The following is a 26,124-nucleotide window of genomic DNA, read 5'->3' as shown; positions in this document are numbered from 1 at the left end:
TCTTAAGAACAAAATCATCCATTTCGTTTGTGTCTTCCATGAGCAGGTAGTGGCTTGAGATAGCATACTCTCATAACGCACAGTGTCTAATACAAAACCACCAAATGCAGAATTTTGCTTCAGACAGCAGTAATGCAATATATGGCGGTCGAGGAATGAGTTGTGACGCAGAAAGCGGTTTTCCACCGGTTTGGTTCATGTTCCGTAGGTTGCTGCAAAAATAGGACGGAATTTGTTCAGCTGATCACGCCTGTAGAGCCATGACGTCACCAGTCTCGTCCACCTGCACGTCCACGTTCGCTTTCATGTCCCATATGAGGATGGTTTTTGACTAGTATACACGATGATATGGTGATGAAGTTACAAACTTTCGGGGATTATGAAGATGGGTAAATGTATCAATTTGAGCTAAGAGAACTGGTCTGGAGACAAGAAATCGAAAGTTAAAAGCGAAAATCATTCTGATACCTCTGACAGAGGAATACATGTATCGGTGTGGTTGTTGCTAAGATTTTAGGGCAGGCATCTCTCAGAGGTGGTAGTATGGACCAAAAAAAGAAAAAAAACATGTCCTTAAATATGGGTTCTAAAATGAATTCCTTAAGAACTGTGGGCACGTGATCAGTAGAAAAGATATGTTTCCCAGTAGCGAAGGTGCTCACAGCTCTTAAGGTAAGTATTTTAGAGCCCATATTTCCTAGAAATTTTATTCTTCTTTTGGTCCATACTAACGTCTGTGGATGTTCCCTACCCTACAATCTTAGCAACTACAGTATCTGTGCATGTATTCCACAGTCGCTTATATCTTTCGGCTCGGTCGTTTATTGACTATGAACAAATGGTTCAAATGGCTCTGAGCACTCTGGGACAACATCTGAGGTCATCATGTAATGCATATGTGCATTCCCTTCACGTGTTTAAGCCAAGTATTATGCATAATTGTGCGATCGGGAATGCTCAGTAGCAGCTAGGCTACATGTACATTTAACAATCAAGCGTCAGCAAGGAGCATTAGAGATGAAATCATAGCAGGCAATGTTGTGCAACCTTAATACGTACAAGATCCGACTATTCGGGAGTAGGATCTTACAATCTGAGACAGTGTTCCGAGACAAACTTCCGTCGCAAACTTGGCGTCAGATCCACCTAGCAACAGCGATCTGAACGCCCATTGGCTGAAAGTTTGGATATATATATATGTATATATATATATATACATATATATATACACATATATATATATACATATATATATATATATATATATAAAGTGAAGTTATTAGTTATAAGAACGCCACGTGTCGTGGGCAGTGTTTATCATGGAACCTGACGACTGAGCGCTACTACTGTGCGACGAGGGACTTATTGAAGCAGCAAGACACCAGATTAGTGATACTGCCGAGAGAAGTACATCCTTCTCGCTTCAGTGCCACTGAGGGTGTTGTAATCAGTCCCCTTGAACTTAGAACTTCTTTGGTGTGACGTCATAAGCGATTGACTGCGTGTGAGATCGCTCTCTAAGTTTTCATATATTTTTAGGTTTCAGATACATATTTTAACGGTTTTTGTGATAATATTTACTATATAATTGACGTATTAGTGGTTTCTTCATTCACCCCTGCCTTTCTTGTGTTGTGACCTGATATTTGTGAGTGTTTCGTATCGAGCAACTTATCCCCTTGCCTGTGTTTACATTCCGCACTGACCAGTTGCAGCTGTAGCGGCGCATCGAAAGCTAAGTACTAATTAATTGTTTGTGTATAGTGGTTTATTTAGGAACTTTAGTAGTCTTCAACTGGTGTTCTTGGTGTTTTCTGGTGAAATAATTTCAGAAGAACCTTTTGGGAACTGTTTTCAGCTTCGTTACTGTGTCATTAGACGTTTGATTCTCTTTCTGTATTAGTCTTTTGTTATATTCACATTTGTTGTTTATTAATACTGTTAATAATAGTAGTTACTTCCCTTGTAGAGTAAGTTTGTGATTACTGTAGTCAGGTTTTTAACATCTTCTTATTGTAGTAGCGGAACTTGGAAGAGTGAGAAGTGTGGGCTTTGCCGTAGGTTCGTGAGTAGTGGATTGCGGTGTGAGACTTGTTCGAAGTATTTTCACTGGGGGGAATGCAGTGGGGAAGCCAGTGGGCATTCTGGTGAGATCCTCTCCTGGGACTGCAGGTTATGTAGCAAAAGTAAGTTGATAGAGGAGCAGGAGCGTAAGATCTGTGCCCTTCAGGTGCAGTTGAAAAACGCACAGGAGGAGCTAGATAGGATGAGGAGGGAGAAGGGGGTTGGGGAATGGGAGCTAGCTGTTGGCAAGAGATCTGCTAGGAGAAGAAGATTTTCAGATAGTTTTACTATTCGTGTTTACAATAGATATGACCAACTGTCAGAGTCTAGTGGAGAGGAATCTCTAGTAGCTGTAGATGTAGGAAGTATGCAGCAGACCTCAGTAGTTACTGTGCCTAGGACAGTTGCAAAGTCGAAGAGGAAGAAGAAGGTTCTGCTGTTAGGTAGTTCTCATGGCAGAGGTGTAGGCCAGCAGTTGGAGAAAGTGCTGGGGAGTGAGTACCAGGTCACCAGCATTGTGAAGCCTAATGCAGGGTTGACTCAGGTGACTGTTAACATAGGGGGGTTATGTAGGGATTTTACTAAAGAGGATCAGGTAGTGATTGTGTGTGGGGCTGGTAATAGTATTGATAGGGATGGGGAGTATAACATAGATGGTGACCCGGAAAAGACAGTCACTCAGACTGGCAACACGAATGTGCATTTCGTGGAATTGTTTCAGCGTCACGATCGGCCTCACCTTAATACAGCCGTCAGGCGTAATAACATGAGACTTGGGGGTGCGCTGATGACAGAAAGCTTGGGTCACATTTCAGTGGTGTCGGTGGAGTCTATCAGCAGGACGGGTTTCACTAGACATGGCCTGCACCTCAACAGGTAAGGGAAGGGGAGGTTGGCAAAGCTCATTGGTGACAGCATAGGGGGGTTGGTGGGATCACTCATGGGAAAATTCCTGCAGTAGTGGGTGTTAGAGCTGCACCTTTTTTAGATTGAAGTCAGCTGATAGGTATTCCTGCTTAAGGGAAGTCTCTCTAACAAGGGAATCACTTTTAACAAAGCTTAGGTATCCGAGTAATGAGGGAATTAGTATATTTCATCAAAATATACAAGGTATTAGAGATAAAGTTAGTGAACTGCTTATAGATGTTGACTCTGAAATTATTGGTATATCTGAACACTTCTTAAATAAGGAGATAATTCAGAGGCTTCCTTTACCAGGATACAGGTTGGCTGGCAGCTTTTCGAGGAGCTCTATGCGGTGTGGGGGAGTAGCCATGTATGTGAAAAACGGCATCCCATTTGAGTCAGTTGATGTTTCAAAGTACTCCACTGAAAAGGTGTTTGAATGTTGTGCAGGTGTGGTTAAATTTAACGGAGCTAAACTTCTAACTGTTGTTATTTATAGATCCCCAGACTCCGATTTCACAACATTTTTGCTAAAGCTAGAGGAGGTTCTTGGTTCACTTTATAGGAAATACAAAAAGTTAGTTATATGTGGTGACTTCAATATTAATTGTATAAGTGATTGTGCAAGGAAGAGGATGCCGGTAGACTCTCTTTAATTCATATAGTCTTATGCAAACCGTATTCTTTCCAACGAGAGTGCAAGGGAACAGTAGAACAACCATAGACAACATTTTTGTTCATTCCTAATTACTAGAAGGGCATTTTGTTAGCAAAAAGGTGAATGGCCTTTCAGATCATGATGCACAAATTTTAACTTTAAAAGATTTTTTTGCTGCAACACGTGTTAAATATAGTCATCAACTGTTCAGGAAAGCTGATCCAGTTGCTGTAGAGACCTTTGTAAACCTTATAAAGGAACAAGAGTGGCAAGATGTTTATAGCGCTGATACAGTAGACGATAAATATAATGCTTTTCTCAAGACTTTTCTCATGCTCTTTGAAAGTTGCATTCAGTTAGAACGTTTAAAACAGGGTACTACCACAAACAGGCAGCCTGGGTGGCTGACTAGAGGGTAAGAATATCTTGTAGAACAAAGTGGCAATTATATCAAAACGTTAAAAACAGTCAAAATCTAAATGCAGCAGCCCATTACAAACAGTATTGTAAGGTGCTTAAAAATGTTATTAGGAAGGCAAAATGATTGTGGTATGCAGATAGAATAGCTAAGTCTCAGGATAAAATTAAAACCATATGGTCAGTCGTAAAGGAAGTTGCTGGTCTGCAGAGACAGGTCGAGGATATAGAATCAGTGCGTAGTGGGAATGTCCGTGTTACTGATAGGTCGCATATATGTACAGTATTTAATAATCACTTTCTGAATATAGCAGGTGAACTAAATAGAAACCTAGTCCCAACAGGGAATCATATAGCGCTCTTAGAAAAAAGTTTTCCGAGACTGTTACCTGAAATGATCCTCCATGATACTGACAAGAGGGAGATTGAGTTAATAATTAAATCACTAAAGACCAAGAACTCTCATGAATATGACGGGGTATCTAGCAGAATACTGAAGTATTGTTCTATGTATGTTAGCCCAGTTCTCAGCCATATCTGTAACTTTTCCTTTAGGAGTGGTCGGTTTCCTGACCGATTAAAGTACTCGGTAGTGAAGCCACTTTATAAAAAGGGAGACATTGATAATGTTGACAATTTTAGACCAATTTCTATGCCATCGGTGTTTGCTCAAGTTATCGAGAAGGTTGTATATACAAGGTTACTGGAGCATTTAAATTCACATAATTTGCTGTCAAATGTTCAGTTTGGTTTTAGAAATGGTTTAACAACTGAAAATGCTATATTCTCTTTCCTCTGTGAGGTTTTGGACGGATTAAATAGAAGGTTCCGAACGCTAGGTGTTTTCTTTGATTTAACGAAGGCTTTTGACTGTGTTGACCACAAAATATTACTGCAGAAGTCGGACCATTATGGAGTAAGGGGAGTAGCTTACAATTGGTTCGCCTCTTACTTTAAGAACAGAAAGCTGAGGGTAATTCTCCGCAATATTCAGAGTGGTAGTGATGTTCAGTCCCAATGGGGCACTGTTAAGTGGGGCGTTCCCCAATGGTCGGTGCTGGGGTCACTGCTGTTTCTTATCTATATAAATGATATGCCTTCTAATATTACAGGTAAATCAAAAATATTTCTGTTTGCAGATGACACCAGCTTGATAGTGAAGGATCTTGTGTGTAATATTGAAACAGTACCAAATAATGTAGTTCATGAAATAAGTTCGTGGCTTGTGGAAAATAATTTGATGCTAAATCACAGTAAGACTCAGTTTTTACAGTTTCTAACTCACAATTCAACAAGAACTGATATTTTGATCAGACAGAATAGGCATATTATAAGCGAGACGGAACAGTTCAAGTTCCTAGGCGTTCGGATAGATAGTAAGCTGTTGTGGAAAGCCCATGTCCAGGATCTTATTCAGAAGCTAAATGCTGCCTTATTTACCATTAGAACAGTATCTGAAATAAGTGACACTTCAACACGAAAAGTAGTCTACTTCGCATATTTTCATACGCTTATGTCGTATCGTATTATTTTTTGGGGTAATTCTTCTGATTCAAAAAGGGTATTTTTGGCTCAAAAACGGGCTGTTCGAGCTATATGTGGTGTAAGTTCGAGAACCTCTTGTCGACCCCTATTCAAAAATCTGGGAATTCTGACATTGCCCTCACAGTATATATTTTCTTTAATGTCGTTTGTTGTTAGCAATATTAGCCTATTCCCAAGAGTTAGCAGCTTTCACTCAGTTAATACTAGGCAGAAATCAAATCTGCATGTAGAATGCACTTCCTTGTCTCTTGTGTAGAAAGGAGTGCAGTATTCTGCTGCATCCATTTTCAATAAGCTACCACAAGAACTCAAAAATCTTAGCAGTAGCCCAAACTCTTTTAAGTCTAAATTGAAGAGTTTCCTCATGGCTCACTCCATCTATTCTGTCGAGGAGCTCCTGGAAGAGCTAAAAAATTAAGCAAATTCCAGTGTTACATTGTTGATTTTCTTCATTTAAACTTAACGACTTGTCACCTGAATATGTTTTTTTTTTTTTATATTTCATTTTATCTGTCTCTAATATCGTGTTATAATTTCATGTATTGACTCGTTCCATGACCATGGAGACTTCTCCTTAATTTGGTCCCACGGAACAATAAATAAATAAATAAATAAAATAAATAATCCTAGCCGACCGGGGTGGCCGAGCGGTTCTAGGCGCTACAGTCTGGAACCGCGTGACCGTTACTGTCGCAGGTTCGAATCCTGCCTCGTGCATGGATGTGTGTGATGTGCTTAGGTTAGTTAGGCTTAAGTAGTTCTAAGTTCTAGTGAACTGATGACCTCAGCAGTTAAGTCCCATAGTGCTGAGAGCCATTTGAACCATTTACTTAATTCTAACTAACCTAAGGACATCACACACATCCATGCCCGAGGCACGATTCGAACCTGCGACCGTAGCAGTCGCTCGGTTACAGACTGAAACGCCTAGAACCGGTCGACCACTGCGGCCGGCAGACTAGGAACCCTAACATCAAATTCTTACATTTAACTTTCACCATCATCTTGAAAATCTGTAATATTGTCGTGGAATTACACTGTATATCGTACGATGGAAATAGTGAGGAAGTCAACTAATAGACAGTCCTCACGGATCTACTCATCGTTGTAGGGTTTGCTTAATGTCAAATTGCTAGAAGTCCTAAGAAGCGCAACGCGGTCCTCGCGCTTACCCCGAGAACATCTCCGAACAAGACAGCGAAGACTGGGAAGCCGGCGCTCTCGATGATCGCGCCCACGGTGCCGGTGACCAGCAGGTGCCACTCTGGCGCGTTGAGGCGCAGCACGGTCGCCACCCCCACGTCCGGCACATTCTCCTCCGGAGCCTCCGGCTGCGACTCTGCGGCACCCGCGTCGCTGCCCGCCATCGACGACGCCTCGCTGCGGACGCTCACCAGACGCTGTAGATCTGGCCGTTCGCCTCCTGCCGCTACAAGACCAAGAGCCTTAGAGCCTTAGTCAAAGCTCTGCGCACAGCCAGCTGGCACATATATATGCCTTACGTACACAGAGGATATGGGACGGTGATTGAAGCTCACCGACCAAAACGTTAGTCACTCCCGAAGCACTGCACGTGTTGGAGCATTGTATACGGTGTACATTTGTTATCATGCGGGCATGTGAGTGTCCACCACTGACGTCAAGTCATAGAATTTAAGAATGGAATGGAAGAAATCGCAACACCAAAACATAATTAATGTAGAGTAATGAAACTTTGGGAATATAATTGTAGAGGTTGATGTAAACGCGAGATAACCCACTGCAAATGTGAAGTGTTGGTAAATTAATAACCGGCGTCACAGCCAGAATGTTGAATGCAACTATGCAAAAGTGCATTCATTGTTTTGTACAGATGACAGATGTAATTCTGTGTGATGGAGCACAATCACTGTTGCACTTGCTCAGGCAGTACAGGGACGGATAAAGTCGCTTGTGGATGACGCTGGAGTCGTGCGGTGATATCCCAAATGTAGTTGACTGGAGACAGATCCCAAGGCGACTTCTCGACGCTCTGTAAAACATAGTGAGTACAAGAGTGGTGTGTGAGTGAGTGTTGGCGGAAGAACAGCGGTAGAAAAAAAGGAGTACCGGACAGGGACCAGAAAAGAGTGACATGCCTTCTCAACGACAACTGGTTTCAATACCCTCCGGAATTGATGCAACTATCGGTGCAGGTCCATCTCAACCAGTAGACATTTGGAATGGGGTACCTCCTATAAACCATTGCTGACAGCCGTGCATAAAGCTCCAGTTGGCCAAACAACATAGAAACTGGACAGTACTCGACACCAGACGAGTAATGCGATCCGGCGAGTAGCTATTTTGCCTCTTTTCATATACCACAAGATGGTGAGTGGACAGACTACTCGATTTGTTTAACCTACAGTGCTTCGCAGCTGGCAAGAGACGATGAATAAGTAAAGGAACATACTTTTTTGTCAATCCATTTCGCTATACAAAATTCGCGCAATAAGCAGCCTTCAAAATGACGTCAGTAACGGAAGTGAGTTCCAAGCAGAGAACAGCCAATGAGTTTCTTTCTTACGGAAACTCAGAGTATCGCAGGTATTTATAGGCGCTTGCAGAATGTCTACGGAGACCTCGCAGTGAACAAAACCATGGAGTGTCCGTCGTTGGGCGAGGCGTCCGTTATCATCACAACAAGGTCACGCAAACCGGTCCTATCTGGCTCGTCGCGGCCGGCTGCACACAGCTGTGACTCTCGCAGTGTTGGAACGTGCAGACACTCTCATTCGAGATGATCGACGGATCACAATCAACCGCCTATCGCTGCTCAACTAGAGGTCTCGGTTAGTAGTGCTGAAAACCCTCCACCAGCTGGGTACTCAAAGATGTTTGCCAGCTGGTTTCCTCGCCGCCTAGGAGAAGATAAAGTGCAAGGAAGGATCATGTGTGCGGAATTTTTTGCCAATTTTTTGACGAACATAGTCAGAAGCATTGAAACAAAGGTTCATCACTTTCAATCCGAAACACAACGGTAATCTATGGAGTGACGCCACACTACCTCTCTTCCGAAGAGAAAGTTCAAAGCTGCACCCTCAGCCGGTAAAGTCATAGCGACGATCTTCTGCGAGTCTGAAGTGGTTATTCTGTTTGATGTCCTCTGTCACGGTGCAAAGATCAACTCTGAAGTGTGTTGTGCTACCCTCAATAAACCGAAGAGCCGACTTCAACGTGTCGTCACCACAAAAATGCAGACGAACTTTTGCTTCTTCCTAACAAAGCAAGGCCTCACACAGTTCTACGAGCCGAGAGGAGCTGACAAAACTTAACTGAACTGTTCTTGCTCATCCGTCCTACAACTCGGATCTCGTACATTCCGACTTGCAACAGTTTGGCCCAATAAAGGCTGCACTCGGCGAGAGCAGCACGTGAATGATGGGGAGGTTATTTATGCAGCAAGGTGTTGGCTCCTACGGCGATTGGTAGTATGCAGGCAGAGAAACCTTCCCATTATGATGGCGTAAGGCTGCCGTATTGAACGAAAATTATATTGAAATATAGAGTTTTGTAGCCAAAGCAGCGGGAAATAATATATTATATTCGAATACCGAATAAAACCAACCTCTTTCCAAGAAAAAATGAACGCCCGTCGTAGTTCAGGCAGAAGGTGGTGAGCCGTTTTCCATGCTGTTATATCGTTGCTTACTGGCGCGATCCATTTTCCTGTCACGCCACTGGGTGGCGCTTCGGTCTTCTTGTAGTTTGCCATTTGGTTAGAGGAAGTTGGAGGCAGGTTGTTGACGGACGGTGGGGCAGAGAGAGAGAGAGAGTGAGAGTGTGTGTGAGAGAGAGAGATAGAGAGAGGGAGAGTGAGTGTGTGTGTGTGTGTGAGAGAGAGAGAGAGGGAGAGAAAGAGAGAGAGAGAGAGAGAGAGAGAGAGAGAGAGAGAGAGGAACGGTGATGAACGATGAGCGTGCGACTACGGGGCATAATCGTCTATTTGTACCGGGTCGTGTTGGTGAGGAATGTTGGGCTCTACGCTGCTGCGCCCGATTGACTATCTGGATTTGCGAGTGACCGTCTGCCGATGTCGCCGTCGTGATATTGATTTTTCCTGGTAACCGCCCGTCCTACCTTATTTTTGGGTAAGGTACTTCTGTTTGTGGATGTTGACACCTGTGCTCCGGTGCTGGACTTGCTCCCGTTAAGTCGGTTTGCCCTCTGTTCTCCGTCACTACATACTCAAGCTACTAAATTCGCCCTCCCCCTCTGTGTGAATCTCCTTATTTGAGTGTATTTAAACAGTGTTTTCCTTTTATTGTAATTTTTCAGCATTTTGGTGATCTTGTCATTATTGCTTGGGTATGAAATTAATTTACTTCTAATATGTTCTAGACCATATATTAGTGACCACTGAGGTCGAATATCGAGCCTGACCTTTAAGGTGGCAGGTTATTGCTTGCCCGACTTGTGTAAGAATTGTAACATCTTACATCGGGCATGGTCGAGATAAGCAAACTCCAGCGGCACGATGAATGTTGGCTCGTTTTATGTATTCATTTTGGAAGGTACCAGGTGAGATTCACCACTTCTCTTAAAAGAAGGAATTCATTGTTTATCGTTGTTTATTTTATTACCACTGTGATTTCATGCTTACGTATTAGCGCTTAAGCATTTCTTCTTACTTTTACGCTTAGTTAAGTGAATTTGTTTCTGGGAGGGTCTTGTTAACAATTGGCTGTTCAATCAAATTAATTCTTGTGTTTGCTCATTACTGTTACATGATTAGCCAATTAATCTTTGTTTCACTTATGCAGTTTTGTAACACTTAGATTTTGATCGATGTTTGGTACGGGGTTTCCATTTAGTATTCTCGGGCCTTGCGAATTTACTTAGTTGATGCTCAGTCTTACATGACTCATGTGTCTGTTTGCCGTGGGCTTCCTGAGTTGGTCGTAGCGTTGGAGACGTTGTCCCCGGCATGTTATCTCTACCCGCCGATACACCGGAAGTGGCTAGTCCACTTCGGCTGTGTACGTGTGTGCGGCGCGGCCTCCTCGCTTACCACGTCATCTCTCTATAAGTAAAGTTCTTAATCTTAGGACTTTCGGACTTTTAAGTCAAGGGGTCCGCTACTCTAAGTCATCCTAGCCAAGCCTTGCCTCCACCAGCCCAGACTTGTCTAGTATTCTCTCTTGATTTGAAGATCTTTCATTTCTTAATTGTCGACTGCCGTAAATTTTAAATCATTGTTACCTTCTCTTAAATATTGTTAGTACCCAAGGTGCTTCCAAAATCTTTGTTGTAATCCTGGACCTACAAATTTTAAAATATTTTCAAATGCTGAACTTGTAAAATTTTGAACATTGTTACCTTTCTGTTTGAAAACTTGCTAAATTGCCAGCGCCAAAGGCGCGCTCGAGTTATTTCAGTGGTAATCCTGAACTTTTAAAAATTTTCCAAATGAGGACCACCTTACATGTTTGAAGTTTACTATCTAATGAGTTGGTTTCAAATCATTGGTGGTAGTGCTCTTTCTGTAACTGTAGTAACGTCAAATTTACCTGGTTGAAATCTTACAGATGCCTAAAGGGCTCTCGAACGGTACTTTTATAAATGTTAAACTTGTAATTTTAAAGAGGTATTATTTATCCTGAAAAATAAAAAAAATATTTTTTGGTCCTTTGGGTTCGCCGTCCTGAAGTCAATCTGACAATTACTATTGATTTATATGTTACTGATGTCAACTGGTATATCTTGTTAAAGGGTGACCAACTCTTGTTAAGCAACAAATGGCCTTCTGTAAACCCAGCCTGCACCTTTCTGCCACCCGTTAAATTGTGGTCGTATCCTGGGGCGTCCACTGAGATTTGAGGTAGTTCTGCGATTTTGTGGGGTTTCTCGTACCGTGACTTGGGCTCACTCATTCAGAGTACTGTGAACGTGGACTACGATGTTTACTCCAAGATTCTCGGTGACCAGATGTTACCATTTCATCTACAGCGCCATGATGAGTAAGTCGTGGACACTCCCGTTTAGCAGAATGACAACATTCATGTTTCCAGGACGTCATTCATACGCCATAAATTCCATGAACAGTCATGCATCACCCCACACATCTATTGATCCACTAAATCGCCTGATCTTATTTCCACATAAAATGTATGCGACTATTAAGAACAGCGGGTGAAACTTAGTTGTTGTTGTGGTCTTAAGTCCAAACAATGGTTGGTGCAGCTCTCCATGCTAGTCTATTCCATCCTACTCTATCCCTAACAGAACAACTGCAACCTACATCGTTCTGAATCTGTTTACAATATTCATCTCTTGGTCTCCGTATACGATTTTTAACCCCCCCCCCCCCTCTCTCTCTCTCTCTCTCTCTCAAGCACACACACACACACACACACACACACACACACACACACACACACACACACTTCCCTAGTACTAAATTCGTGATCTGTTGACATTTCAAAATGTGTGCTATCAACCGATCCCTTCTTTTGGTCAAGTTGTACCATAAATTTCTTGTCTCCCAAGTTCTATTCCGAACTTCCTCGTAAGTTACATGATCGATCCACGTAACCTTCAGCATTCTTCTGTAGCATCACATTTAGAAAGCTTCAATTCTCTTTTTATCTAAACTGTTTATCGTCCATGTTTCACTTCCATACATGGCTACACTCCACGAAAAGACTTCCTAACGCTTAAATATATATTTGGTGTTAACCAAATTTTTCTTCTTCAGAACTTTTCTTGCCATTGCTAATCAACATTGTATGTGCGCTCTCCTTCGGTCAGCATCAGTTATTTTGCTGCTTAAATAGCAAAACTTATTTACTACCTTAAGTTGTATGGTTTCCTAATCTGATTCCCTTAGCATCTCCTGATTTAGTTTGACTACATTCCATTATCCTTCTTTTTTTTCCTCCCTTCAAGACACTGTTCATTCCATTCGACTGCTCCTCCAAGTCCTTTGCTGTGTCTGACAGAATGAAATGTCATCGGCAAACCTCAAATTGTTTATTTCTTCTCCCTGAACTTTAATTCCTAATCCAAATTTTTCTTGTTCAATGTACATCGGGGATCGGTTACAACCCTGTATCACTCCTTTACAACCACTGCCTCCCTCTCATACCCCTCTACTCTTATGTGTTATGTTGAAACATAGCAATCAAGCTTTCCCCAAATTTGGTAGATCGATGGAATCCACTTATGGCGTCGCCTCAACTGAATATGGCATACCTGGATAAACTTCTGCCGGCCGGTGTGGCCGTGCGGTTAAAGGCGCTTCAGTCTGGAACCGCGTGACCGCTACGGTAGCTGGTTCGAATCCTGCCTCGGGCATGGATGTGTGTGATGTCCTTAGGTTAGTTAGGTTTAATTGGTTCTAAGTTCTAGGCGACTGATGACCCCAGAAGTTAAGTCGCATAGTGCTCAGAGCCATTTGAACCATTTGATAAACTTCTGGACTCTCCTCCATGCCGAACTGAAGCCATTATCCAGGTTAGAGATGACGTGCTACAGACGCGAAATTTAACCGACAGGAAGAAGATGCTGTGATACGCAAATGATTAGCTTTTCAGAGCATTTACACAAGGTTGGCGTCCGTCGAGACACCTACAAGGTGCTGATATGAGGAAAGTTTCCAACCGATTTCTCATACACAAACAGCAGTTGACCGGCGTTGCCTGGTGAAACGTTGTTGTGATGCTTCGCGTAAGGAGGAGCAATGCGTACCATCACGTTTCCGGCTTGAATAAAGGTCGAATTGTAGCCTATCGCGATTGCGGTTTATCGTATCTCGACATTGCTGCTCGCCTTGGTCGAGATCCAATGACTGTTAGCAGAATATGGAATCGGTGGGTTCAGGAGGGTAATACGGAACGCCGTGCTGGATCCCAAAGGCCTCGTATCACTAGCAGTCGAGATGACAGGCATCTTATCCGCATGGCTGAAACGGATCGTGCAGCCACGTCTCGATCCCTGAGTCAACAGATGGGGACGTTTGCAAAACAACCATCTGCACGAACAGTTCGACGACGTTTGCAGCAGCATGTACTATCAGCTCGGAGACCATAGCTGCGGTTACCCTTGACGCTGCATCACAGACAGGAGCGCCTGCGATGGTGTACTCAACGACGAACCTGGGTGCACGTATGGCAAAACGTCGTTTTTTCGGATGAATCTAGGTTCTGTTTACATCATAATGATGGTCGAATTCGTGTTTGGCGACATCGCGGCAACACACATTGCAAGCGTGTATTCGTCATCGCCATACTGGTGCATCTCCCGGCGTGATGGTATGGGGTGCCATTGGTTACACGTCTCGGTCACCTCTTGTTCGCATTGACGGCATTTTGAGTAGTGGACGTTACATTTCATATTTGTTACGACGCGAGGCTCTTCCCTTCAGTCGATCCCTGCGAAACCCTACATTTTAGGAGGACAATGCACGACCGCATGTTGCAGGTCCTGTACGGGCCTTTCTGGATACAGAAAATGTTCGACTGCTGCCCTGGCCAGCACATTCTCCAGATCTCTCACCAATTGGAAACGTCTAACCAATGGTGGCCAAGCAACTGGCTAGTCACAATACTCCAGTCACTTCTCTTGAGGTACTGTGGTATCGTGTCGAAGCTGCATCGGCAGCTGTACCTGTACATGCCATCCAACCTCTGTTTGACTCAATGCCCAGGAGTATCAAGGCCGTTATTACGGCCAGAGGTGGTTGTTCTGGGTACTGATTTCTCTGGAGCTATGCACCCAAATTGCTTGAAAATCTAATCATATGTCGAGTGTAGTATAATATACACTCCTGGAAATGGAAAAAAGAACACATTGACACCGGTGTGTCAGACCCACCATACTTGCTCCGGACACTGCGAGAGGGCTGTACAAGCAATGATCACACGCACGGCACAGCGGACACACCAGGAACCGCGGTGTTGGCCGTCGAATGGCGCTAGCTGCGCAGCATTTGTGCACCGCCGCCGTCAGTGTCAGCCAGTTTGCCGTGGCATACGGAGCTCCATCGCAGTCTTTAACACTGGTAGCATGCCGCGACAGCGTGGACGTGAACCGTATGTGCAGTTGACGGACTTTGAGCGAGGGCGTATAGTGGGCATGCGGGAGGCCGGGTGGACGTACCGCCGAATTGCTCAACACGTGGGGCGTGAGGTCTCCACAGTACATCGATGTTGTCGCCAGTGGTCGGCGGAAGGTGCACGTGCCCGTCGACCTGGGACCGGACCGCAGCGACGCACGGATGCACGCCAAAACCGTAGGATCCTACACAGTGCCGTAGGGGACCGCACCGCCACTTCCCAGCAAATTAGGGACACTGTTGCTCCTGGGGTATCGGCGAGGACCATTCGCAAACGTCTCCATGAAGCTGGGCTACGGTCTCGCACACCGTTAGGCCGTCTTCCGCTCACGCCCCAACATCGTGCAGCCCGCCTCCAGTGGTGTCGCGACAGGCGTGAATGGAGGGACGAATGGAGACGTGTCGTCTTCAGCGATGAGAGTTGCTTCTGCCTTGGTGCCAATGATGGTCGTATGCGTGTTTGGCGCCGTGCAGGTGAGCGCCACAATCAGGACTGCATACGACCGAGGCACACAGGGCCAACACCCGGCATCATGGCGTGGGGAGCGATCTCCTACACTGGCCGTACACCACTGGTGATCGTCGAGGGGACACTGAATAGTGCACGGTACATCCAAACCGTCATCGAACCCACCGTTCTACCATTCCTAGACCGGCAAGGGAACTTGCTGTTCCAACAGGACAATGCACGTCTGCATGTATCCCGTGCCACCCAACGTGCTCTAGAAGGTGTAAGTCAACTAACCTGGCCAGCAAGATCTCCGGATCTGTCCCCCATTGAGCATGTTTGGGACTGGATGAAGCGTCGTCTCACGCGGTCTGCACGTCCAGCACGAACGCTGGTCCAACTGAGGCGCCAGGTGGAAATGGCATGGCAAGCCGTTCCACAGGACTACATCCAGCATCTCTACGATCGTCTCCATGGGAGAATAGCAGCCTGCATTGCTGCGAAAGGTGGATATACACTGTACTAGTGCCGACATTGTGCATGCTCTGTTGCCTGTGTCTATGTGCCTGTGGTTCTGTCAGTGTGATCATGTGATGTATCTGACCCCAGGAATGTGTCAATAAAGTTTCCCCTTCCTGGGACAATGAATTCACGGTGTTCTTATTTCAATTTCCAGGAGTGTATTTGTCCAATGAATACCCGTTTATCATCTGCATTTCTTCTTGGTGTAGCAATTTTAACGGCCAGTAGTGTATATTAGCAGCAACGAACACCAGAATTCTGCGAATACTGCAGTGAAAGAAACACCACGCAGATGGCAAGCATTTAGCAAGGGCTTGGCCTCAAAGATACACGTGGAGAAGGTGCGTCGCAAGTATTTAGGTATGAGAAATTTGTTTTGTGAAACAGTAAGAGTCATGTATTCCGCTGCGTGAATTGTGAAGAAGGCTAAGGTTTACCATTGGTAGAGTGAGATCTGTATAAACAATGGAACAATATGTTTTGATATTTCTGTAAATTCACGGATTTGGATAAGGATAGATTATTTTTTTAATCGTGGGAACTGCGAGAATCTCAGTTATTTGAATGGTTCGTTGCACCAATAATCAAACTCTTTCTTGTAATCCTTCTCTTTAAGTTGTTGATAACAATGCTGAAGTACTGAATGAAGTGTTATCTGTCTGAGCGGTATTCAATCTATGATCTACACGCTGATTGAGAAATCTCCTGTAGGAATTACAGAAAGTGTGGTGTCACCGCCAGACACCACACTTGCTGGTGGTAGCCTTTAAATCGGCCGCGGTCCGTTAGTATACGTCGGACCCGCGTGTCGCCACTGTCAGTGATTGCAGACTGAGCGCCGCCACACGGCAGGTCTAGAGAGACTTCCTAGCACTCGCCCCAGTTGTACAGCCGACTTTGCTAGCGATGGTTCACTGACAAATTACGCTCTCATTTGCCGAGACGATAGTTAGCATAGCTTTCTGCTACGTCATTTGCTACGACCTAGCAAGGCGCCATTATCAGTTGCTATTTATCTTGTGATGCATGTACCGTCAGACCGATGTTCACCAATTATGGATTAAAGTTAAGTATTCCAGAAGTTACGTACTATTTTTGCTAGTATAAAGACCTTGTCATTTTCCAGACCTCACGCCATCCTGCGTGAGCTTAAACGCGTGCCCTTCGGCCTCCCGTTCTCGTGGATTGGCTGTCTTGCCAGTCCACAAAAGAAAGCCCAAGTGGGTGCCTCGCGAGAAAGTCGACAGTTATCAAGCGCGGAAGAGCTGTGTACATGTCTGCCAAAACGAGACACAGAATGGAGGATGAGATCACGTAGAGCTGTTATATGGTATCCTCCAACATCTTACAGTTCCAGATTCCTTTCCATTCCAGTGGAGATTACTGTCAGGTGATCCGAAAATCCGTAATCTCAATGTGAGGATCACATATTGCTGCTATAAAACAGAAAAAGACGGATGTAGCTGGTCAGGCAACATTAGGAAGATAAATACACTCCTGGAAATTGAAATAAGAACACCGCGAATTCATTGTCCCAGGAAGGGGAAACTTTATTGACACATTCCTGGGGTCAGATACATCACATGATCACACTGACAGAACCACAGGCACATAGACACAGGCAACAGAGCATGCACAATGTGGCACTAGTACAGTGTATATCCACCTTTCGCAGCAATGCAGGCTGCTATTCTCCCATGGAGACGATCGTAGAGATGCTGGATGTAGTCCTGTGGAACGGCTTGCCATGCCATTTCCACCTGGCGCCTCAGTTGGACCATCGTTCGTGCTGGACGTGCAGACCGCGTGAGACGACGCTTCATCCAGTCCCAAACATGCTCAATGGGGGACAGATCCGGAGATCTTGCTGGCCAGGGTAGTTGACTTACACCTTCTAGAGCACGTTGGGTGGCACGGGATACATGCGGACGTGCATTGTCCTGTTGGAACAGCAAGTTCCCTTGCCGGTCTAGGAATGGTAGAACGATGGGTTCGATGACGGTTTGGATGTACCGTGCACTATGTAGTGTCCCCCCGACGATCACCAATGGTGTACGGCCAGTGTAGGAGATCGCTCCCCACACCATGATGCCGGGTGTTGGCCCTGTGTGCCTCGGTCGTATGCAGTCCTGATTGTGCGCTCACCTGCACGGCGCCAAACACGCATACGACCATCATTGGCACCAAGGCAGAAGCGACTCTCATCGCTGAAGACGACACGTCTCCATTCGTCCCTCCATTCACGCCTGTCGCGACACCACTGGAGGCGGGCTGCACGATGTTGGGGCGTGAGCGGAAGACGGCCTAACGGTGTGCGGGATCGTAGCCCAGCTTCATGTAGACGGTTGCGAATGGTCCTCGCCGATACCCCAGGAGCAACAGTGTCCCTAATTTGCTGGGAAGTGGCGGTGCGGTCCCCTACGGCACTGCGTAGAATCCTACGGTCTTGGCATGCATCCGTGCGTCGCTGCGGTCCGGTCCCAGGTCGACGGGCACGTGCACCTTCCGCCGACCACTGGCGACAACATCGAAGTACTGTGGAGACCTCACGCCCCACGTGTTGAGCAATTCGGCGGTACGTCCACCCGGCCTCCCGCATGCCCACTATACGCCCTCGCTCAAAGTCCGTCAACTGCACATACGGTTCACGTCCACGCTGTCGCGGCATGCTACCAGTGTTAAAGACTGCGATGGAGCTCCGTATGCCATGGCAAACTGGCTGACACTGGCGGCGGCGGTGCACAAATGCTGTGCAGCTAGCGCCATTCGACGGCCAACACCGCGGTTCCTGGTGTGTCCGTTGTGCCGTGCGTGTGATCATTGCTTGTACAGCCCTCTCGCAGTGTCCGGAGCAAGTATGGTGGGTCTGACATACCGGTGTCAATGTGTTCTTTTTTCCATTTCCAGGAGTGTATTTCGAAGCATGGGCCATTGCAACAAACTGTACCGGAGCATCTCTGAAACGATACCGTCTGCTTAAATATTTTCTCACATGGAAATTTTCTCTAGTCCCTACTCCGGTTCAGCAGTCCTCATACAAGCTCCATGATGCCCCTGTGGTATGATAACAATGATGGGGAGATGAAGTAAGTAAAGAATTACATTGGCGGTGCACCAGTGTCATACATTATACCACCGACGACGACCGTCTAGGTTACTGGCTGAAGAGGCAAATCGTACCGTCGAAAGCCCAGAAGTAGTTCATTGAAACCGTACGAATTTGTGTCTGGCAACCACAATATGACATTAAAGATACGTTACCGTGCAAGTACTTCATATTATTTTCACTCGTCATAATTGAATAGAAGCTACCTTGTACCATAACTTGCTGGTGCTCACCCTTTTCCTCGGCCTCCTTGACGGCGGCGGACAGCTGGGCAGTGACGAGCGTGTGGTAGTGGCCCTTGAGCGCCATCAGCTCGTCGTGGCTGCCCTGCTCGACCACGCCGCCTGCGGACAGCACCACGATCCTGTCCGCGTTGCGCACAGTCGACAGCCTGTGCGCCACGATGATGGTCGTTCGACCAACGCTGGCCTGCAAGTTGTTCACGAGAAAAACTTCATTAACGAAAAATTATTTTGTTTGATTTTTTTATTTTGGTTTAAATTTGGATTTTTCGATCACACTTTGCATGTATCTGAAATTATAATAACTTAACAAATTTTTTTCCATGAGTCGTTCCATAACGCTTCTTTATATCGAAAAAGATGGTATTGTCTAGGCAGCTTCCTCTCTTACACTGCATTGGTACTCTGTCCCTCCGAACACGGACGGCAACAAGGGGCAGATGACGTGTAAAGTTATCCGTAGGTGAAGCAGAGGCAACTAAGATGGGGGTACGAGTACAGGAACATGTCTTCGTAGCACAGATGTAAACTATACTGCACGTGTGCTACTCCATAAATAAGTCTGCCATAGGCTGAAGCGTTTTGCTTGCAAATGCAAATTTCAAATTGTATCTAATGCTATGTTATAGCACACTGCCGCGGTTTTTTGGCTTTTCCCAGTGTGGCCGAGCGGTTCTAGAAGCTTCAGTCTGGAACCGCGCGACCGCTACGGTCGCAGGTTCGAATCCTGTCCTCAGGTTAGTCAGGTTTAAGTAGTTCTAGGGGACTGATGACTTCAGATATTAAGTCCCATAGTGCTCAGAGCCATTTTGGCTTTTCCGAATGATGAAGGACGCTTTCTGTTGCTGTTGATTTTCCAGTATGGGAGTCCTTACACCAAGAACATTCCAATGAAAAAGAGACCATAAAGTGTAATTCACGGCATCAATGGACATATTAAATGGTTTCTGTTGATAATCAGGAGTATACAGTGGATGGAAACTTATACTGGGAACTCTCAGATCTGTACAACTAGTTCCACGTTTAATTATGGTAGGTCACCACCTGCCTAAGTTGGGAAAATTCAATTATAATAAAGCTTTGATCCACACTAATCATATTTCCTTAATTGCTTTCATCAGTTGATCACTTAAAGTCAAATTATTTACGAAATATGTTCCTTTCGGTGAAAGGCAACAGGAGATCTCGACGAAAAATAGTACTCTCTCAGTGAGAAACATGAAAAGAACTGGCTTATAAGAACTGTTGCACGCCAGGTTGGGTGTACTAATTCTAATAAGAAAGTTGTTGATTGAGAAACAGTCATAAACTTGTAACGATTTATTTTAACAGAAAGAAACACTTTCAAACACTGCATAAGGAGTTAACTTAAAGTTTGCTATTGCCTGCATTTTCGTACTGATAACATTCCGAAGGACAATATGTTGGATAGTGAGGCTCTTTATGAATATAATCCATACAAAATGGGAGGAGAACAGGATAAATTTACACGCATACTAAGTTCACATTAAAAGAATAGAGATTGAAGGGAGTCAGCCCTTCAACATATAACAACAGACTAGACCTTCCAATACATAAAAATAAAATGTCACGGAACACTGACACAAAAACAAGTCTATGCCCAAGAGAATCACATCGGCGCAAGACTTCAAAAAATGGAATGCTTACATATTTCCTAAATATTTATGAGTAAATTACTTGTTAAATACTTGTCACGATATGAAAGATCCAAATGAATTACAAAGGACAATAGTATCATGTGAGCAAATGGCCTATATGAACAAAGCAAGTACTCGAAAATCAGAGTTTAACACAATGAAATCACAGAAAATATAACTGTATAGTGCTGAGGGCAGATTTGTCCATGTGTGGTACCATATAAAGGAAATCTGCAAAGTTAGTCATAAAACTGAAACGGGAATGAATTTCCGACTAGAGATGAAACCATATTTACACAAGAGAACATTCACATGCGCATTCTCAATTAATAGCAAACATTCTCTCATACCGTCGGCAAATATCGAGGAATGTATTACGATGACACAAGCTATGGTAAGACAAAGTAAGTCTCAGAAAATTAACAAAACCTCAAAAATACGCCATTTCCTACACTGAATAAACTATTACATGTTGACTCCTAGGCTATCGCTGAGAAATAAATTGAATTCAAACACTTCAGTAGGCGTACGCAATTCACATTCTAAGACGAAGTCTCTAGGCTCGCTCTTAAAGTTACGATGTGCACTCACCACCAACCACCCAGCAGATCTGAGTGCTTTTGTTCTTCTTGTTCTTCGCTCCCCGAATAACGAACACCCCCCCCCCCCCCAAAGGCCACTTAGAGGGCACGAACATTTTTACTTTAACTGAAGCCACTAAGCCGAGTGTCTAAAGCATACAGCAAAGTGCTGCGCTGCTAACTGCTATTGAAATGCTAAACTGACACACAGATACACTCACTCTTTCACGCTGAGGATAAGGAAGGAAGTGAAATGTGGTAGCAAAAAATATAAATAACGTAAGCAGTACTGAGGACTTGCTTGGAACATAAATATGCATATACCGTATAAATATGTTAGGGAGATGCAGAACACAGTTTGTTTGCATCGTTCCGTTAAATTATCATGAGATAAACATAACTCACTGCTCTGATTTGTCGCAGGCTGAACCAAGAAAGCCGGCCGGTGTGGCAGAGCGGTTCTAGGCGCTACAGTCTGGAACCGCGCGACCGCTGCGGTCGCAGGTTCGAATCCTGCCTCGGGCATGGATGTGTGTGATGTCCTTAGGTTAGTTAGGTTTAAGTGGTTCTAAGTTCTAGAGGACTGATGACCTCAGCAGTTGAGTCCCATAGTGCTCAGAGCCATTTTTTTGAACCAAGAAACGCACCAATAATGAGAGGTGTCAGTATTGATTGAATGACAGTAACATTAAATCCGATAATGTTGTTGTTGTTGTGGTCTTCAGTCCTGAGACTGGTTTGATGCAGCTCTCCTTGTTACTCTATCCTGTGCAAGCTTCTTCGTCTCCCAGTACCTACTGCAACCTACATCCTTCTGAATCTGCTTAGTGTATTCATCTCTTTGTCTCCCTCTACGATTTTTACCCTCCACGCTGCCCTCCATTACTAAATTGGTGATCCCTTGATGCCTCAGAACGTGTCCTACCAACCGATCCCTTCTTCTGGCCAAGTTGAGCCACAAAATTCTCTTCTCCCCAATCCTATTCAATACTTCCTCATTAGTTATGTGATCTACCCATCTAATCTTCAGCCTTCTTCTGTAGCACCACATTTCGAAAGCTTCTATTCTCTTCTTGTCCAAACTATTTATCGTCCATGTTTCACTTCCATACATGGCTACACTCCATACAAATACTTTCAGAAATGGCTTCCTGCACTTAAATCTATACTCGATGTTAACAAATTTGTCTTCTTCAGAAACGCTTTCCTTGCCATTGCCAGTCTACATTTTATATCCTCTCTACTTCGACCATCATCAGTTATTTTGCTCCCCAAATAGCAAAACTCCTTTACTACTTTGTCTCATTTCCTAATCTAATTCCCTCAGCATCACCCGACTTAATTCGACTACATTCCATTATCCTCGTTTTGCTTTTGTTGATGTTCATCTTATATCCGCCTTTCAAGACACTGTCCATTCCATTCAACTGCTCTTCCAAGTCCTTTGCTGTCTCTGACAGAATTACAGTGTCATCGGCGAACCTCAAAGTTTTTATTTCTTCTCCATGGATTTTAATACCTACTCCGAATTTTTCTTTTGTTTCCTTTACTGCTTGCTCAATATACAGATTGAACAACATCGGGGAGAGGCTACAACACTTTCTTACTCCCTTCCCAACAACTGCTTCCTTTTCATGTCCCTCGACTCTTATAACTGCCATCTGGTTTCTGAACAAATTGTAAATAGCCTTTCGCTCCCTGTTTTTACCCCTGCCACCTTTAGAATTTGAAAGAGAGTATTCCAGTCAACATTGTCAAAAGCTTTCTCTAAGTCTACAAATGCTAAAAACGTAGGTTTGCCTTTCCTTAATCTTTCTTCTAAGATAAGTCGTAACGTCAGTATTGCCTCACGTGTTCCAGTGTTTCTACGGAATCCAAACTGATCTTCCCCGAGGTTGGCTTCTACTAGTTTTTCCGTTCGTCTGTAAAGAATTCGTGTTAGTATTTTGCAGCTGTGACTTATTAAACTGATAGTTCGGTAATTTCCACATCTGTCAACACCTGCTTTCTTTGGGATTGGAATTATTATATTCTTCTTGAAGTCTGAGGGTATTTCGCCTGTCTCATACATCTTGCTCACCACATGGTAGAGTTTTGTCAGGACTGGCTCTCCCAAGGCCGTCAGTAGTTCCAATGGAATGTTGTCTACTCCGGGGGCCTTGTTTCGACTCAGGTCTTTCAGTGCTCTGTCAAACTCTTCACGCAGTATCGTATCTCCCATTTCATCTTCATCTACATCCACTTCCATTTCCATAATATTGTCCTCAAGTACATCGCCCTTGTATAGACCCTCTATATGCTCCTTCCACCTTTCTGCTTTCCCTTCTTTGCTTAGAACTGGGTTTCCATCTGAGCTCTTGATATTCATACAAGTCGTTCTCTTATCTCCAAAGGTCTCTTTAATTTTCCTGTAGGCTGTATCTATCTTATCCCTAGTGAGATAAGCCTCTACATCCTTACATTTGTCCTCTAGCCATCCCTGCTTAGCCATTTTGCACTTCCTGTCGATCTCATTTTTGAGACGTTTGTATTCCTTTTTGCCTGCTTCATTTACTGCATTTTTATATTTTCTCCTTTCATCAATTAAATTCAATATTTCTTCTGTTACCCAAGGATTTCTACTAGCCCTCGTCTTTTTACCTACTTGATCCTCTGCTGCCTTCACTACTTCATCTCTCAAAGCTACCCATTCTTCTTCTACTGTATTTCTTTCCCCCATTCCTGTCAATAGTTCCCTTATGCTCTCCCTGAAACTCTGTACAACCTCTGGCTCTTTCTGTTTATCCAGGTCCCATCTCCTTAAATTCCCACCTTTTTGCAATTTCTTCAGTTTTAATCTACAGGTCATAACCTATAGATTGTGGTCAGAGTCCACATCTGCCCCTGCAAATGTCTTACATTATAAAACCTGGTTCCTAAATCTCTGTCTTGCCATTATATAATCTATCTGATACCTTTTAGTATCTCCAGGGTTCTTCCATGTATACAACCTTCTTTCATGATTCTTAAACCAAGTGTTAGCTATGATTATGTTCTGCTCTGTGCAAAATTCTACCAGGCGGCTTCCTCTTTCATTTCGTAGCCCCAATCCATATTCACCTACTACGTTTCCTTCTCTCCCTTTTCCTACACTCGAATTCCAGTCACCCATGACTATTAAATTTTCGTCTCCCTTCACTATCTGAATAGTTTCTTTTATTTCATCATACATTTCTTCAATTTCTTCATCATCTGCAGAGCTAGTTGGCATATAAACTTGTACTACTGTAGTGGGTGTGGGCTTCGTATCTATCTTGGCCAAAATAATGCGTTCACTATGCTGTTTGTAGTAGCTTACCCGCATTCCTATTTTCCTATTCATTATTAAACCTACTCCTGCATTACCCTTATTTGATTTTGTGTTTATAAACCTGTAGTCACCTGACCAGAAGTCTTGTTCCTCCTGCCACCGAACTTCACTATTTCCCACTATATCTAACTTTAACCTATCCATTTCCCTTTTTAAATTTTCTAACCTACCTGCCCGATTAAGGGATCTGACATTCCACGCTCCGATCCGTAGAACGCCAGTTTTCTTTCTCCTGATAACGACATCCTCTTGAGTAGTCCCCGCCCGGAGATCCGAATGGGGGACTATTTTACCTCCGGAATATTTTACCCTAGAGGACGCCATCATCATTTAATCATACAGTAAAGCTGCATGCCCTCGGGAAAAATTACGGCTGTAGTTTCCCCTTGCTTTCAGCCGTTCGCAGTACCAGCACAGCAAGGCCGCTTTGGTTATTGTTACAAGGCCAGATCAGTCAATCATCCAGACTGTTGCCCTTGCAACTACTGAAAGGGCTGCTGCCCCTCTTCAGGAACCACACGTTTGTCTGGCCTCTCAACAGATACCCCTCCGTTGTGGTTGCACCTACGGTACGGCTATCTGTATCGCTGAGACACGCAAGCCTCCCCACCAACGGCAATGTCCATGGTTCATGGGGGGAACAATCCGATAAAGACAATATGAAACGTCTCCAATTGGGAGGTTTCACATAACATCGACGTCGTTGGCAACCTTAGAAATTTGAGGAGTTTCTTGTTTAAACATGTAATTAAGAAAACATAAAAATTATTTCGATAAATCAGGCGATCGCTATCTTATCTCCAAGTGTTCGGTAAATCAATTCGATGAAAATCATTTTGTCCCCACCTTCGAAAATAATACGCACATGGGTCACAAGAAAGAGAGGTTAGTGCTAGTACAAAGATACATGGACATCCGTTTTTACGGAGTACTCTCCACCATCCACTGTACAGTAGCTTGCAGAGTGAGGTATAACTCCAAATCTAGTGTGATATTACACTAAACCGTCAGGTGTAACAGGTCCGCGAAAGGTTTCATAGGTAATAAGCTTACAGTTGTTATGGTTCAAATGACTCTGAGCAATATGGGACTGAACTTCTGAGGTCATCAGTCCCCTAGAACTTAGAACTACATAAACCTAACTAACCTAAGGACATCACACACATCCATTCCCGAGGCAGGATTCGAACCAGCGACCGTATCGGTCGTGCGGTTCCAGACTGTAGCACCTAGAACTGCTCGGCCACTCCGGCCGGCTTCTCAATAGTTTTCGCAAAAAGAAGTTCACCTTCCTTTCGCGGATTCCCATTTGAGTTCACAGAGCATTTTCGTAACGCCGGCCGGAGTGGCCGAGCGGTTTTAGGCGCTTCAGTTTGGAACCGCGCGACCGCTACGCAGGTTCGAATCCTGCCTCGGGCATGGATGGTGTGTGTTGTCCTTACGTTAGTTAGGTTTAAGTAGTTCTAAGTTCTAGGGGACTGATGACGTCAGATGTTGAGTCCCATAGTGCTCAGAGCCATTTGAACCATTTTCGTAACAATCGCATGTCGGTCGA

At 44.4% G+C, this 26,124-nt stretch overlaps 1 protein-coding gene across 1 annotated transcript in view; it reads right to left on the bottom strand.

The window, feature by feature from the left end:
- LOC124788970 (ATP-dependent translocase ABCB1-like) overlaps positions 1-26,124 on the bottom strand; it is a 329,202-nt gene that overhangs the window by 103,054 nt on the left and 200,024 nt on the right. Inside the window, exons 13-14 of the mRNA XM_047256259.1 lie at positions 18,973-19,168; positions 6,763-7,019 (exon numbers count right to left, since the gene is read on the bottom strand). Of these exons, the coding sequence (XP_047112215.1) occupies positions 6,763-7,019; positions 18,973-19,168 (453 nt within the window). The remainder of the gene's footprint in view (positions 1-6,762; positions 7,020-18,972; positions 19,169-26,124) is intronic.

The sequence above is a fragment of the Schistocerca piceifrons genome, chromosome 3 (genome assembly GCF_021461385.2).
Source record: "Schistocerca piceifrons isolate TAMUIC-IGC-003096 chromosome 3, iqSchPice1.1, whole genome shotgun sequence".
NCBI classification, from domain to species: domain Eukaryota; kingdom Metazoa; phylum Arthropoda; class Insecta; order Orthoptera; family Acrididae; genus Schistocerca; species Schistocerca piceifrons.
Note: the sequence above shows the minus strand (reverse complement) of the source record. Positions and strands in the feature narration are given on the sequence as shown.